Genomic DNA, 15,762 nt, shown 5'->3' on the forward strand with positions numbered 1-15,762 from the left:
GCAGTAGGTTTCAGACTTTTACAGTGAGAGAAGGAGGTCATACCCAACTCTTGTTTGTTGTGATTTTTGTTGGTTTCAAGCCTGATTTGCATGTTCAATTTAAGTTTCACTCGTTTTAAGATTTGTTAATTAATTTACATTAATACCTATTGTATGTTTGTTTGCATTGATTGTTTATTTAATTTCTGTTCATTTTAAGTTTCATTTATACTTCAATAGGAAAATAATTTTTTCGTCTTAAGTTTGATTTTCATATTCAATCTAAGCATTACTTGCTTTAAGATCTATTTATTCATTTATATTATTACTTTTTGTATGTCTTTGCTAGGATCGCTTATCTAATTTCAGTTCGTTTTTGGTTTCATTTATTCTTTAAAATTAATTTCTGGTCGTTTTGAATTCTGATTTCATAATGTATTTTTATTTAATTATCTTAATTTTGAAATTGCCTTTAATTTTATTTTAAAAACTTATTTTTCGGAAAGTTTTTTTTAATTAGTTTTTGTTCGTTTTTGATTGCAAAAAATTTCAAGTTTTTAAAAATTCCTTATTTCAAAGTCAAACTAAAAAAAAATCAAATATTCATCAAAGTATCAAAACTGGTATCAAAGTAACAATATCAAAGTGAAACAATAGGTTTGTGTCAACCTCGGAGTTTTTATTATCTGATGTTTGAACTATTTTTAACAAAATTGCTATCTCAAAATTTTTATCGGATGGGTTTGGGGAAAAAGGGCGTGGGGGACTTGATTAAGCTTGGGTCTCTTTTGACTCTTCAAAAGTGAACTTGAACTTTCTATTTTCAATCAAATGTGAGCCCTCTCTGAAGTTTATACGAGTATCCCTTCTATAAAAACCATATAAATCCCCAGAGTATAACTTACAACGCCTGTTCCTCGGCCCTGGGAGGTTGTGTCGACCCTGGAGTTTCAATATCTGATGGTGGAACTATTTTTAACAAAATGGTTACCTGAAATTTTTATCGGATAGGTTTATCCATCCGATACGTCTAAAGGCGTGGAGGGCAGGAGGGGCTAGTTGCCCTCCGATCTTTTTCACTCTGAGAAAATGAGATACAACTGTTAATTTCCATTCAAATGAACCCTCTCTGAAATTTATACGAGTATACCTTCCATAAGAACCATATATGCCCACAGAGCAATACTTACAACGCCTGCCCCGGCCCTGGGGGGGGGGGGTGTTGTGCCGACACAGAAGTTTCAAACAGTTCGTGGTAACGAACTGTAAGTAAGGAGCGACCCGGCTCAATGGTAACCGAAACTCTAGAAAACGGTATTTGGATACAAATAGATACATCAAAAGAATTAGATTTTATTGCTGATTTCAAATATATAATTTTCTTCAAGTTTAGTCCTACCCATCAAAAGTTACGCGCCTGAGAAAATTTGGCTGATTTTCGGAAAAAAGGGGGAAAGACCCCCTAAAAGTTATAGAACCTTAATGAAATTCACAACATCATATTCAGCGTATCAGAGAACCCTACTGTAGAGGTTTCAAGCTCCTATCTACAAAAATGTGGAATTTTGCATTTTTTGCCAGAAGAAAGATCATGGGTGCGTGTTTATTTGTTTTTTCCCAGGGGTGATCGTATCAACCCAGTGGTCCTAGAATATCGTGGAAGGGTTCATTGGAATGGAACTTAAAAGTTCTAGTGCCCTTCTTAAGTGACCAAAAAAAATGGTGGGCAACTAGGCCCCCTCTCACGCTCATTTTTTCCCCAAAATCATCCGATCAAAATTTTGAGATAGCCATTTTGTTCAGCATGTTCGAAAATATTATAAGTATGTCTTTTAGGATGACTTAATACCCCGAAGCTCCCAGGGGGAGGGCTGAAACTTATGGACATTACCCAATGTTAACATATAGTATTGGTTATTGGGAAGCATACAGACGTTTTCAGGGGAGATTTTTTCTGGTAGTGGAGGGGGGGGGGGTTGGTCGGGGGTTGTGTGGGAGGGTCTTTCCACAAAGGAAGTTTTCATGGGGGAAGGGACATTGCTATGAATGGGACGCCGGACTTCCCAGCATTATTTAAAAAAAGATCAGAAATTAAATATAAAAAAACAAGTTTTTCAGCTGCAACAGCAGCAACATCAAAACTTTAAACGAACAGAAAATATTAAATATATGATTAGGTTCAACCCCCAGTCCAATATCTCGCTCGTTAAGCCAAAGATTTTTTAGTACTTTCATAAGAGCTATTTATTCTCATTAACGGCCTTTTTTAATAAGCGGTCATTTTTAAAGAATTGGAACGAAATTCGAACTTTAGCTTAAAGAGCAAGGTATTGACAAGGGGGCGAACCCCCCGATATACGTATTAAAATATATGAATATAGAAGTTCGTTAGTTAATTCGTAAGTTACGTATATTTATTACTAATAAAAACGTTAGTAAATAAAATTAAACAAGTTTCGAGAAAGCCATTTAACCAAATAAAAGTAAATTAATATGAAAATTTTTTGTTAATTATTCATGTACGGTGAGCTAAGATCAAAACGTTAACTGAAATAAAAAAAAAACAAGTTTTTTTAACTGAAAGTAAGGAACGACGTTAAAACTTAAAACGAACAGAAATTATTCCTTATATGAAAGGGGCTGTCCCCTCCTTAACGCCTCACTCTTTACGCTAAAAGTTGGCTTTCTCACAACTCTATTATTTTAAACAATAAAAAACTTTAGCGTAAAGAGCGAGGCGTTAAGGAGGGGGCAGCCCCTTTCATATAAGGAATAATTTCTGTTTGTTTCAAGTTTTAACGTCGTTCCTTACTTTCAGTTAAAAAAAAACTTGTTTTTTTTTATTTAATTTCTTATTTGACATTTGAACTATTTTTTACGAAATGACCATACGTAAAGCAGTTTTGTTAAATGATCTTTGAACTATTTTTAACAAAATGGCTACCTCAAATTTTTTATCCAATTTATTTGGGGGAAAAGGGCTTGAGGGGCCAGTTGCCCTCTGATCACTTTTGACTCTTAAAAAGGGCTGGATTTCAATATCGAATCAAATGAGCCCTCTCTGAAGTTTATACCAGCATCCCTTTCATACGAACTATATATGCCCCTGGGCATAACTTACAACGCCTGCCCCCGGGCCCTGGGGGGTTGTGACGAAACCTCAGTTTTTGTTATCTGACTTTTGAGAAATTTTCAACTTAATACCTATCTCAAAATTTTTATAGGATGCATTTGAGGTAAAGGGGAGTGGGGGGCTAGTTGCCTTCCAATATCTTTTGACTCTAAAAAACTTAACTAGAACTTTCAATTTCCAATCAAATGAGCCATCTCTGAATTTTTTACGAGCATCCCTTCAATAAGAACCATATATTCCCCAAGGGCATAACTTACAACACCTGCCCTCGGGCCCTGGGGGGCTGTGTTGACCCATGATTTTTCGTTATATGGTCTTTGAACTATTTTTAAAAAAAGCTATCTCAAAGTTCTTATCGGTTGGGTTTGAGGAAAAAAGGGCGTGGAGGGGGAGGGGGCTAGGTGCCCTCCAATATCTTTTGACTCTTAAAAAGTGAACTAGAACTTCCAGTTTCCAATCAAATGATACCTCTTTGAAGTTAGTACGGGCATCTCTTAGATAAGACCCATATATGCCTCTAGGCCATAAATTATACCGCCTGCCTTCGGGTGAAAGATCTTAAGCCAAACTGGCCAGCCATGACAAAAAAATAACAAACACAAAAATCTCAATGAAAAAAAAAAAAAAAAACAACAAACGAGACTGCGGCCCGTGGAGAGAAAAGAAAAGACAAAGGCAAAACAACGCGGATATTTCGCCTGTATCACAAACAAGGCGTCTTCAGCACGAAAGACAGAAGAAGAACAAGATAAAAAAACAAACAAGTTAAAACTAAAAAACCAATAAAACCACCACAAAAAGAAATATACAATTGGCACAAACTGATCTACGAGGGAAAAGATGCTAATATGGAGTTACTTTAGCGCGCACCGTAGAGCAACCAAGGAAAAATAAAAAAAATGGAAATTACTTCAACTATTCTGTTGCGAAATAATCCTTTTATTGGCTATTATTGAAGCAGATCGTTTTGGTCTAGCAGGTAAAAGCGGAAAGTTCTATATTGGTAGGACTCACCAACTATTTGTTGAAAGGTTTATTGAACACCGAAATTCAATAGAAAAAACCCTACAATTAAGCAAGCCTCAAGAAACCTTTGTTTTAGCTTTAGCAGAACATATTTGGTTTCAACCAGATCACTTTGTAAAATTTGATGAGGCTTTAGCTATTTCAAATGATAAGGGCTACACACAATGGGCGAGAGAAGCCATTGAAATTAAAAAACATATGTTTGCGAACCTTTCAATAAATAGGGACATATGTAGTTTAAATATTGACCCAATTTATGATAATCTTCTAAAGAGTGAATCAAAAGTTAATAAGGGAATTAAGATTATAAATAATCACCAGGGGACTGTTTACCTGCTAGACCAAAATGAATTGCTTCAATAATAGCCAAAAAAAGGATTATTTTGCAACAGAATAGTTAAAGTAATTTTCCATTTTTTTTATTTTTCCTCAGTTGCTCTGGTATTCTCACTAAAATAACTCCATAATAGCATCTTTTCCCTACGTGGATCAGTTTGCGCCAATTGTATATATATATATATATATATATATATATCTTTTTTTTCTTGGTGGTGGTTTTATTGGTTTTTAAGTTTTAATTTTTTTTTTTTTTTATCTTGTTCTTCTTCTGTTTTTCGTGCTGAAGACGCTTTGTTTGTGATACAGGCGAAATATCCGCGTTGTTTTGCATTTGTCTTTTCTTTTCTCTCCAGTGGCCGCAGTCTCGTTTGTTGTTTTTTTTCATTGAGATTTTTCTCTTTGTTGGTTTTTTACCCTCGGGCCCTGGTGGGTTGTGTCAACACCGGATTTTTTTTTATATAATCTTTGAACTATTTTTAACAAAATAGCTATCTTAATATTTCTATTGGATACATTTGGGAAAATAGGGTTTAGGGGGGGGGGGAAGCTGGTTACCCTCCAATATCTTTTGACGCTTAAAAAGTGAACTAGAACTTTCAATTTCCAATCAAATGAGCCTGATAATGGTAATAAGCTTACCTAAGCTATGGATGTCAGGTATTGTGTTATCTTGGAACGATAATTTCGACAGGACCTGTGCCTGTCATCATCAGGTTCAAATTCAAGACTCTTGCCAGAATATAAAATCACTAAATAAAATAAAACTAAAATCACTGAACAACCCTAATAATACGTCGAACCTGGAATTATTGTTGTAATATGGCCCGGATTTTGGTAGAGGCATTTATGGCCACTATCCTAGTAGATCTCAAAAAGGTTGGGTCTATAGAAGTAGGGTGGAGTTTTTTGCGAGTTCTTAGCCTATGGGTAATGTGTTCCCAAATTTCACTGATGCGGAACTCTCCATTGTCTTTATTAATGGCTGGTTTGTTTTTAGCAATTTCCAGAGCTTCTCTGATTTTCTGCTTTAAGAGTTGTGGAACAATAGCAATAAGTTGAGCCTGGTCAAAATTAACGGAGTGAGAAGGGTTTTCAAAAATATGATGGGCCAGTGCAGAAAAAGTATCTTCCTCCTTAATCTTTGTCTTTTTAAGGCAGGCATCAATGGAATCAGCATGTTGTTTTAATCGGTGATGTAGAGATCTCATGGTACGACCTATATAGGTATCACCACAACTGCAAGGAATCTCATATACTCCTTGTGGATCTGAAGTGATCTTATCTTTGCCTTTGTTTAAGAAGGAGGAGACGGTCATTCCAGAAGGAAAAAACACCTTAAAGCCTAGCTTAGTGAGTTTGGAGCTTAAGATGTCAGTAATCCCCTTAATATAAGGTAATGACAAAAAGGGTTTATCTTCTTCAGTCTTAGGGGAGCTCTTGGTTTTTGTGCTAATCTTTCTCCTGGAGATAACCTTATCAATGACTTGTTGGGGGTACCCATTGCCTATAAGAACATCTTTTATATGATCAAGTTCAGCCTTCAGCTCCAAATCAGAGGAACACACTACAAACGCTCTATCAACCAGCGAATAGACTACAGAATTTTTAATTATTGGGTGGTTATAAGAGTCATATCTCAGATATCTATCACTATGGGTTGGCTTTCTATATACACTCAAGTCAAACCTAGATTCTCGTTTGGTAATGAGAACATCTAAGAAGGGTAATCTGTGGTTATTTTCAAGTTCAATGGCGAACTTTATATCTGGATCCTGCTGGTTAAAAGTATTGAGAAAGGATCTTAATTTGTCTTCGGTCCCATTCCAAATTATTAAGCAATCATCTACATATCTCATGTAGAGTTGGAGATCCTTGAAGTCCTGCTTGAAGATATTATTTTCGATATATTGTAGAAACACCTCACTAAGAACTGGTGCCAAGGCTGACCCCATTGGTATGCCCCACTTCTGTTTGTAGGTTTGATGCCTGAAAGTGAAGTAAGCATTGTTCAGACATAAAGACGTGAGAATAATGATGTCTGTGGTGTCGAAGCTGGTCAGTTCTTTTCAGGAATCATCATTTTCCAAAGCTTATGGTAAAGCTGGTATAAGTCAGGGCAAGGGTATGCTAGTAAACAGAGATACAACATCAAAACTGCACATTGTGGTATTCTCCAAGATGTTGATGCTTTTTAGCCTTTCAACTGCTTCTTTGGTATTTCTTATTGTGTGTTGGCTGCTAAGAGTTATGGATCTTAAAATACCAACCAAATACCTTCCCAAGTTTTGTGTAGCTGAACCTATTGTTGTCACAATAGGTCTAAAAGGAATATCTGGTTTGTGAATTTTGGGTGCACCATAAAATCTAGGAATGACCGGTCTGACAGGAATGAGTTTCCGATAAAGTTGATCATTAATCCTATTTGTGAGACTAAGATTATCCAAAGCTTTTTTGACATTACCATAAGCAACCTTTACAGCATTGACATTAACTTTTTCATATACTTTGTTGTTATTCAGGAGGTTTAATGATTTGCTGACGTACTCGGTCTCATTGAGGATTACTATTGTATTACCTTTATCAGCTTTGGTAATTATGATGTTGGCCTCAGAGAATAAATCAAATGAGCCCTCTGAAGTTTATGCGACAACGTTGTCTATACAGAACCTTATGTGCCCCCAGGGCATAGCTTAAAACCCTTGCCCTGAGGGTTGTGGGGGAGTTGTCATCTTCAAAGACCTAATCTCCAGATGTTAAAACTAAGTTTAATAAAATGGCTATCTCAAGATTTTGATTGGATGTGTTTGGGGAAAAGGTGGGTGTGAGAGGGGGGTAGTTGTCCTCCAATCACTCTCGACTATTAATAAAGGGCACTAGCCCTTTGAACTTCCAATCGATTGAGCCTTTTTTGAAGTTTCTACGACACAGCCTTCTATAAAAACCTTATATAAACCCAGGGTATAACTTAAAAGCCTTGCCTTGAGGGTTGTGGGGGAGTATCCTCCTCAAAAACATATTTTCTATCTGAAAATCAGCCACGCTGAACAAAATGGCTATCTCAAAATTTTTATTGGATGTGTTTGGCAGAATGATGGGCGGGGGGGGGGGGGCTAGTTGCCCTCCAATCACTTTCGACCTATTAAAAAGGACACCAGCCCTTTGAATTTCGAATCGAATCAGCTTTTTTTGAAGTTTCTACGACAACGCCTTCTATAAAAACCTTATATGCCCCCAGGGCATAACTTAAAACCCTTGCCCTAAGGGTTGTGCGTGATTGTCCTCCTCAAAAACATATTTTCTATCAGGAAATCAACTACGCTGAACAAATTGGCTATCTCAAAATTTTGATTGGATGTGTTTGGGGAAATGATGGGCGTGGGGGGGGGGGCTAGTTGCCCTCCAATCACTTTCGACTATGAAAAAAGACACTAGCCCTTTGAATTTCTAATCGAATGAGCCTTTTTTGAAGTTTCTACGACAACGCCTTCTATAAAAAACCTTATATGCCCCATGGGCATAACTTAAAACCCTTGCCCTGAGGGTTGTGGGGAATTGTCCTCCTCAAAAACATATTTTCTATCTGGAAATCAACTAAGCTGAATAAAATGGCTATATCAAAATTTTGATTGGATGTGTTTGGGTGAAGGATGGGCCTGGGGGGGGGGGCTAGTTGCCCTCCAATCACTTTCGACTATTAAAAAGGGCACTAGCCCTTTGAATTTCGAATTGAATGAGCCTTTTTTGAAGTTTCTACGACAACGCCTTCTATAAAAACCTCATATGCCCCCAGGGCATAACTTAAAACCCTTGCCCTTCGAATTGTGGGGGGTTGTCCTTCTCAAAAACATATTTTCTATCAGGAAATCAACTACGCTGAACAAAATGGCTATGTCAAAATTTTGATTGGATGTGTTTGGGGAAATGATGGGTGTGGGGGAGGAGGAGGGTTAGTTGCCCTCCAATCACTTTACACTATTAAAAAGGGCACTAGCCCTTTGAATTTCCAATCGAATGAGCCTGTTTTGAAGTTTTTACGAATGAGGGAAGTTTTTACGTGTTTGGGGGAATGATGGGCGTGGGGGCTAGTTGCCCTCCAATCATTTTTGAATATTAAAAAGGGCACTAGAACTCTCGATTTCCAATCGAATGAGCCCCCTTTGAAGTTTCTACGACGACCCCTTCCGTATGAAGTGCCTCTGGGAAAAAAATAATAATAAAACATTGGAGCTGTATGGCCTTTACTATAAGCAACGCTACAGCGTTGCCTCTGAAATGTATATGGGCGAGTATATTTAGTATTTTTTTCATGAAACAACCAAAAAAGGTGTTCTTCAAAATTAGGGAGAGGGCAGTTCTGCTCCCCCTCTCCCAATGGAACCCCCTGGCCTTGCTACTAACAATGGGGCTTCACTTCAGATTTGTCTAAGTGAAACACTGATTTCAAAACGAACAAGGAAGTCAATCACTGGATTGGCTGTGAGTATAGGGTAGACCTTGTGTATGAGGAAGGTCTTGGCAAGGGAAGGCCTTGGGTATATGGAACGCCTTGGGCTTGTTGAGCATAAGGCGTACAAAGCCAGTTCAAACTAGTCAAAAACAGCCGAAAATATTTTTTCTGTGTTAAAAATCGTTATGTTTTCTCCTTTGCATATACCAAAGATACTTTATTGGGTGGTAGACAATAACAGATTTGGGTACTAGTCAAAAAACTGGCTTAACGGGCATAATGCCAGATTTGTTTGCTTGGTTGTGGCACTGTATACATCTATTTTCCTTTTGATGCCGCTTTAATGTTTTGAAATCGTCTCCTTCCCCAAAAAATCCCGAATTCTATTAAAAATATAATAAAATTATACCATGTAAGTCTACGACCCACCACACTTGCGTTCACTCCTGTTAAGACTATTTGATATGAATTATCGATCATATAATCATTATGAAATCCGGATTCTTGAAAATGTGTGATGAGTAGTAGGACAGGTCACCTTGCTGTAAGATAAACATGATGCTTAGATGCAGACGCCACGAGTTGATACAACCAGAAATGTTTCAAAATATTTTGTCTTCATTATGGTTCACTTTGTTTGCAGAAAACGCAACATATTCTGTACATAGATTTCGGACAGCGTTGTTTCTTGTCTCAGCGTTAAAAGGAGGTACACCCAAGATTCTCTTACCTCTTTTGGATAAATTGGAAAAACAGCATAAAACACACCTCAGAATTTAAAATCTCTCCAGCTTTAAAATGTCCCCAGCGCAATAAAAAGGGCTATGTACGCCACTACTTTTAATGTTGGCAGTTTCTAAATTATACCCTGAAATAGTCATACCCTGAAATTGTTTATACCCTGAAACAGTCACACCCTGAAATAGTCATACCCTGAAATTGTTTATACCTAGAAATAGTCATACCCTGAAATTGTTTATACCCTGAAATAGTCATACCCTGAAATTGTTTATACCCTGAAATAGTCATACCCTGAAATTATTTATTTCCTGAAATAGTCACCATCTGGTGGTGGTGCTCACATGGGTAGAGCTTTGCATAGAAATCTAATGCTTTGGAATACTTCATGGCAATTCAATGGTACTTCAGGGTAAATCACTTTGCAATGATCCCATCATAAATAAAAGCTGTTACCAATCCATTTACAATAAAATAGTGTACTTGTTACCAGTAAGCTACCATTTCACTGGAAGTTCCAGTCACTGGCAGTACCATTGATTTGCTATCTGCCATCATAATGCTAAGTTTTTGTTAGCATTCCTTGGCATTGAGTTTTCAGTAGTTTCTTGAGGTTGCTAGTTGGTGATCCACTGATGAAATCTACTTACGAGCCAACAATAAATCATATGACCATAATATTTATTGCTATCGTAAATTGTGCAAGGTCTCTATTGGTATCAGAGATTACAAAATGAGTATAATATATCCTGCAGAACAAACGCTCGACACAAAGAAAGGTATTTGAAGGTCAAGAGCTGTTTTTAACCTTGACAAGAAAACAATTTTTTTTTTAGGGCTTACTAAAAAAAAAGTTATAATGTTATAAATAATGAAATAGTTATAAATAATGAGAGATTTTCTCTCATTATTTATTTTTGTTTTTTTGTTACACAAAAAAACCTCAAAGAATGCATAAAAAACTTGTTTATATCCTTTTTTGTTACGATTTTAAGATTTAGACAAACATTTCAGGAGGGGGAGGGGTTCAACCCCCCCCCCCCTAACCCCCTTCCCTGGGTACGGCCTTGTTTGCAACAGTAGCTGCAACCTAGTAAAGAGTTTGAGATAAGAGAGATTTTTTTAAAATAATGTTATAAGTTATAAATGTTATAAAAATATAACATTTTTTTAGGGCTTACTTTACCAATAACCGTTCATTTCACTTGCTGGAAATCATCAACAGGCCCAATATATAGCAAGTTGATTTCGTTTTGGGCTTGTTTAGTCCTACCCTCTTTTTTCAGAAATCATATTCATAATTTTCAGTCATTCAGTAACGTTACAAATGCCGTATTTCAAAAATGTTTTTGCCACATTATGAGCACTTCAGGCCTTATCATTTTTAATTCATTTAGTACTGCCTCCACCTATTCCTTGCAAAAAACTTCCCTCACTGACAAAATTTCGATTTTTATTTATTCTTTTTTATATCATTCACTAAAGCTTTATCACAGTTTGACAGAGATCCATAGGGAGATGTAAAGAGTGCAACTATGAACAGGTTGGTATGAAGGGGGGTTGTGTGCAGCTGTGTTGGCCTTGGGTCACTTAGTGCTGTAGTGAGTTTTTAGTAATAGTAGTAGAAAGAAAAAAGTGTTTGAAGTCAACCATGCAGACAGACTACAATATACTTATAACTACAATATAACTATACTTATAACTAACAGACTACAATATACTTTCACCTCTCTTGAGGCGAAAGTATAGCCACCTGTTTTCATTTTTTTAAGCAGACCATTTCTTTTTTTTTATTATTGACATATTCTAGGTAAATATGTTTGAGGTCTTTACAATGGTAAGTACTTTTGAATTTTAATGGGCTGTAAGTCAAACTATCTCAGTTTCAAGTCTAAACCATGTTTTATCCTATAGCCTATATGGCTGATATACTACAATTTGAAAAAAACGGAAAGAGATGGGACATTCTTGAAAATCCTTAAATGATTGCAAAAACGGAAAGCATTAACATCAGTAAAAACATAGAGAATTAAAACATGAACAGTTAAAATCTTTGAAATAAACGAACAAATAACTACTATAGCTTATCTCAGCGCATAGAATTAGACCTGATATTATCGTGACAATACAGACCCAACATCCAAGGGGCAATATTAGAGGATTTACTACTAGAGAGCCAGCAATCATGCGAAAGGATATTTTGGGCTAACACTCTTATAATCTTCTTAGGGACACATGGTCTAAATTAAGGTCCCTCTCCCTTTGTACAATTTTAGTTTAAGGTAAGTTCAATTGGGTATTTAAACTGAATTTCACTGGAAAGGATTATGTCCAGTCCTTTAGCCTTTAAGTAGAGTAAGCCTTTAAAAATAAATGACACCTCATGCCTTTCAATAAGGAAAAAGAATAAAACAAGAATTTTGAACAGATGACGAGACTTTTCTCCAAGAACAAAAAGAGTTTTGTTCTTCATCGTCAACGATTTTCATCGTCAAGAGAAAAGGGGCGATTCTAAGCAAGTTTTAAACGTCCCTAAGATGCTTGTGTTCATTTATGATAGCAAGCAAACAGTCAGTACCAGACAAGAAATCCAAAGTAGACAAGAATAAAAAATAAACAACCCAAAACACACCTTTCGTTCTCTGCTTTTGGTTGGTCTAAAAAGAACACTTGGCGTTCCTCTTCTGGATCTTCATCATACCCATCTCGTCGCTCCCACAACATTGTGACTGTTCGACGCTCTCCAAGATCCTTTAAGCTGTCTTCATAATACTGTCTATGATTCTGATTTCGTGATTTAGCTCCCAGATTAAAAGAACGATCATCAGAGTCACCGTCAACGTCAGTGCCTGTATTAGAATCACTCACACAGTACTTAAATGTTTGTACTGGAATATGAGGTGCACATGGTGGGGACATTTCTTCAATAGCTTCGGGAAGTGAGGAAGGCCCTGGATGAGGAGTTCGGAGATCAATGTCTTTTGGAGTAAACATATTGACTTTTGGGCCTTGCATGAGAATTTTTTGGTTTTCACCATTCTTTGAAGAGATTACAACTGGGATTTGGTGATTACCTTTAACTGAAGATTCGTATGTATCCCTCCTATCAAATTTTTCATTTCTATATTCATCACGCCGTACGTAAAACTTGCTACTACTTGATTTTCTTGGATCCTCATTTCTACCGACCATATTTTTGTAACTCTCACCTTTCTCGTCAATAGTACGCACTTTTTTGTGCGATTCGTCCTCTCTCTTAGTCTTATCTTTATGTTTCTCTTTATCCTCATCTTTTAGCTGGTTCTTCTTAATTGAATGGCTGGCAAACATATCAAATTCAGCCAGTTTCTTTTTCTTATCCGATTTTCTTTGGGAGCGGTTTTCCAACTCTCTCGTGGTTAACTTGTCTCTACTACGTTCACCACTTATATATAGTGAATTCTGGCTATTACCTGAGATTAGCCTATTGGAGGCTATGTTTTCCAACCTTCGACCAGAACGACTTTCCCCGTAGACCGAAGACAAACCAGAAGATTTCCTTGGAGATTTGTCTATGTTTGATGAACGAGGCCGGAAGCCATCGACCTTCCTATAATCAACATCAGGCTTCCTATTATCAACATCGCGCTTCCTATTATCAACATCGCACTTCCTATTATCAACATCACCCTTCCCGTTGACCTTCCGCCATCCCCTTGAACCATCGAGCCTTTCTCTTTGGTACATCTCCAGACTTTTCTCTCGTACAACATCATCATCTTCGCATTCACCCCTAAAGAAAAAAAAAAATATAAAATACACATCTAGCCACAAATTACACTTAAAAAGACAAAATTTGCTCAGCTAAATTCTATAGCCATCGTTATGACATTGGTGAGGTATGGGTCAGAATCACAAGTGCATCAAACAGTTGAGAAAGACGTGTAACACGTTTCTGGAGGAATCATCTAGGGATACGGTTGAGCGACTGAATCTCCAACAATAGGTTAAACAAAAATTAGGCCTGTCCCACTGTCTAGGGCCATAATAAAAAAAAAAAGCTTAAGACGGTTCAGTCATATTTTCTGGATGAGAAATGACAGGACTGCCAAAAATTTTGCTGTACGGCTATCCAGTTAGCCGTTAGCCAGTTAGCTATCCAGTTGGCTTCTGGCTATCCAGTTAGCCAGAAGGAAAATAAGAACGTCCTTGAATATAGTGAGAATATGTAATAAGAGAGGAGTTAAAGGAGGTGGGGAAGTTCATGTGGGAATAAATGTTTGACAGTAATCCAGTTAGGGTCCAAGATGAACAAAAAAGTAGGACCTTCTCTTGGTCCACTAAAAGCATGAATATCAGCTATTTTGAGCCCCTCTTAATTAGAATAGTATTTTATCAATATAATTCCTCCAAATTTTTAATTTTGTATTATGGAATTTTAATTGAAAGCATTAAAAGGTTTATATTAGAGCTTATCCACTGTTAGAATATAATCCGAGTCAGATCCTTTGATATATCCCAGTAACAGGGATGTAAGTATAATGTCATTGGCCATTCCATATCTTACAAAGTAACGTTTTTCGCCTTGAGAATTACTGTCTTTCGATTGTTTTAGCCACCCGTAAAGCTACCCACTATCTGACAACACTAGTTTTGTTATCATATTAGCACCAATCACAAAAGTTTAAGCGGTTCATATTTAAAATTAAAAAAATTATAATAATATAATCTGAAGACTAAATGAAAGTAATTTGGAGTATCCTTTGTGATTGATTAAAGTGTAATGTCAAGCGAATAAGAAAATATGCTTCTTTAATCAATTTAAAAGCAGTCTTTGGATTGGCCACATGTGCATCCTTTGCACAAAGTCGTTAGAAATAGAAGAACAAAATTTACCAAATGGTTCAAAACTCAACCATCCTGTGGTTTGAAATTTCGAACACAGTCAGAGGCAAAAGTGCATCAGAACTGTGGTCATTAGGGGGTGAGGTACTTTAATTAAAGCTATTTTTTTTTCTGTTCCTTTTATATTAACTTATCGAGGTTCATGACCTAATAATCCAGTACTTTAAAAGTTGACACTTTGTCAGAGGAAGGAGTGTGTTCAGATGTTAGGTTGGACGATGGAGCGGAGGGGTTACTTTCACCTGCCTCGTTTTCACTTCCTTTATGCGAACCGGTCACGAAAAAAAAAATGACTAAAACAAATTTGGAACTGTTCAGTATGTATTAAGCCAAAATGAAAATAGACCACTAAACTTAGAGATATACCCATTATTCTTTTAAATGGTAATTTTTGTACTATTCATTCTTTTTTCCGCATCCCATTGCTACTATACTTTTAAAGAATTAATCAAAGAGTATGTGAAACTTGTACCAATAACTTGAGACAAATTTGTAATTTGACCGGGGGCAGATCTACAGCAAAATCTTGGGGGAGGCCTAATGCAACAAGGGCGCCCATGAGCAAAATCTTGAGAGGGGGGGGGGCAATGTGACAAAGGTGTCGATAATTGACCAAATTGACTAGTTTATTCTAAAAGAGAGTAAAAAAAAGAAAAAAAACTGGGAAAGAGGGCGCCAGAAAAATTCAAGCATTACGAAACTTACACTCCTGATTTTAGAATTATATTTGAGTTGTCGATATTTTTTTTTGTATGAGGGTACGCATACTTGTTGTTGTCGCTGTTTTATTAACGTAACAAATTGTTTTTATCTTTTTTTTTATTTTATCTATTACTTTGTCCTTGCTACGTTTTCGCAGACAGATTAAAAAAAAAAGAGTTTAGAATACTAATATTACAGCCCTTACTGGCAAATGGAGACAATTAAAACACCTCAACTTTTTAATTAGCCACAAATCGAATAACTACTTGGCTTTCTATTTTGTATTTAATTAAGTAACTAATTAGACATAACAAACTACCTTCTAATCAAGTGTTTATATGATAAAACACTTTCTCTATCGAAACGTTGATAGGTTACACATATCACAAATATGACGAAGACGAACACTAATATAGTAAGCGTCAAATTCCACAAGTTACTCAGCTAACAGATTATTCAAACAGAAATTTCGGCACTTTCTTAATTTTGAGGCAAGAAAAAAAAAACTCAATCT

At 36.5% G+C, this 15,762-nt stretch overlaps 1 protein-coding gene across 1 annotated transcript in view; it reads right to left on the reverse strand.

Moving 5' to 3' along the window:
- The window catches only part of LOC148941770 (uncharacterized), a 58,440-nt gene that overhangs the window by 4,697 nt on the left and 37,981 nt on the right, over positions 1-15,762 (reverse strand). Inside the window, exon 5 of the mRNA XM_089103605.1 lies at positions 12,295-13,434. Coding sequence (XP_088959731.1) covers positions 12,295-13,434 — 1,140 coding nt within the window. The remainder of the gene's footprint in view (positions 1-12,294; positions 13,435-15,762) is intronic.

The sequence above is a fragment of the Artemia sp. Qi Xiang Cuo genome, chromosome 17 (genome assembly GCF_049724085.1).
Source record: "Artemia sp. Qi Xiang Cuo chromosome 17, ASM4972408v1, whole genome shotgun sequence".
NCBI lineage: Eukaryota > Metazoa > Arthropoda > Branchiopoda > Anostraca > Artemiidae > Artemia > Artemia sp. Qi Xiang Cuo.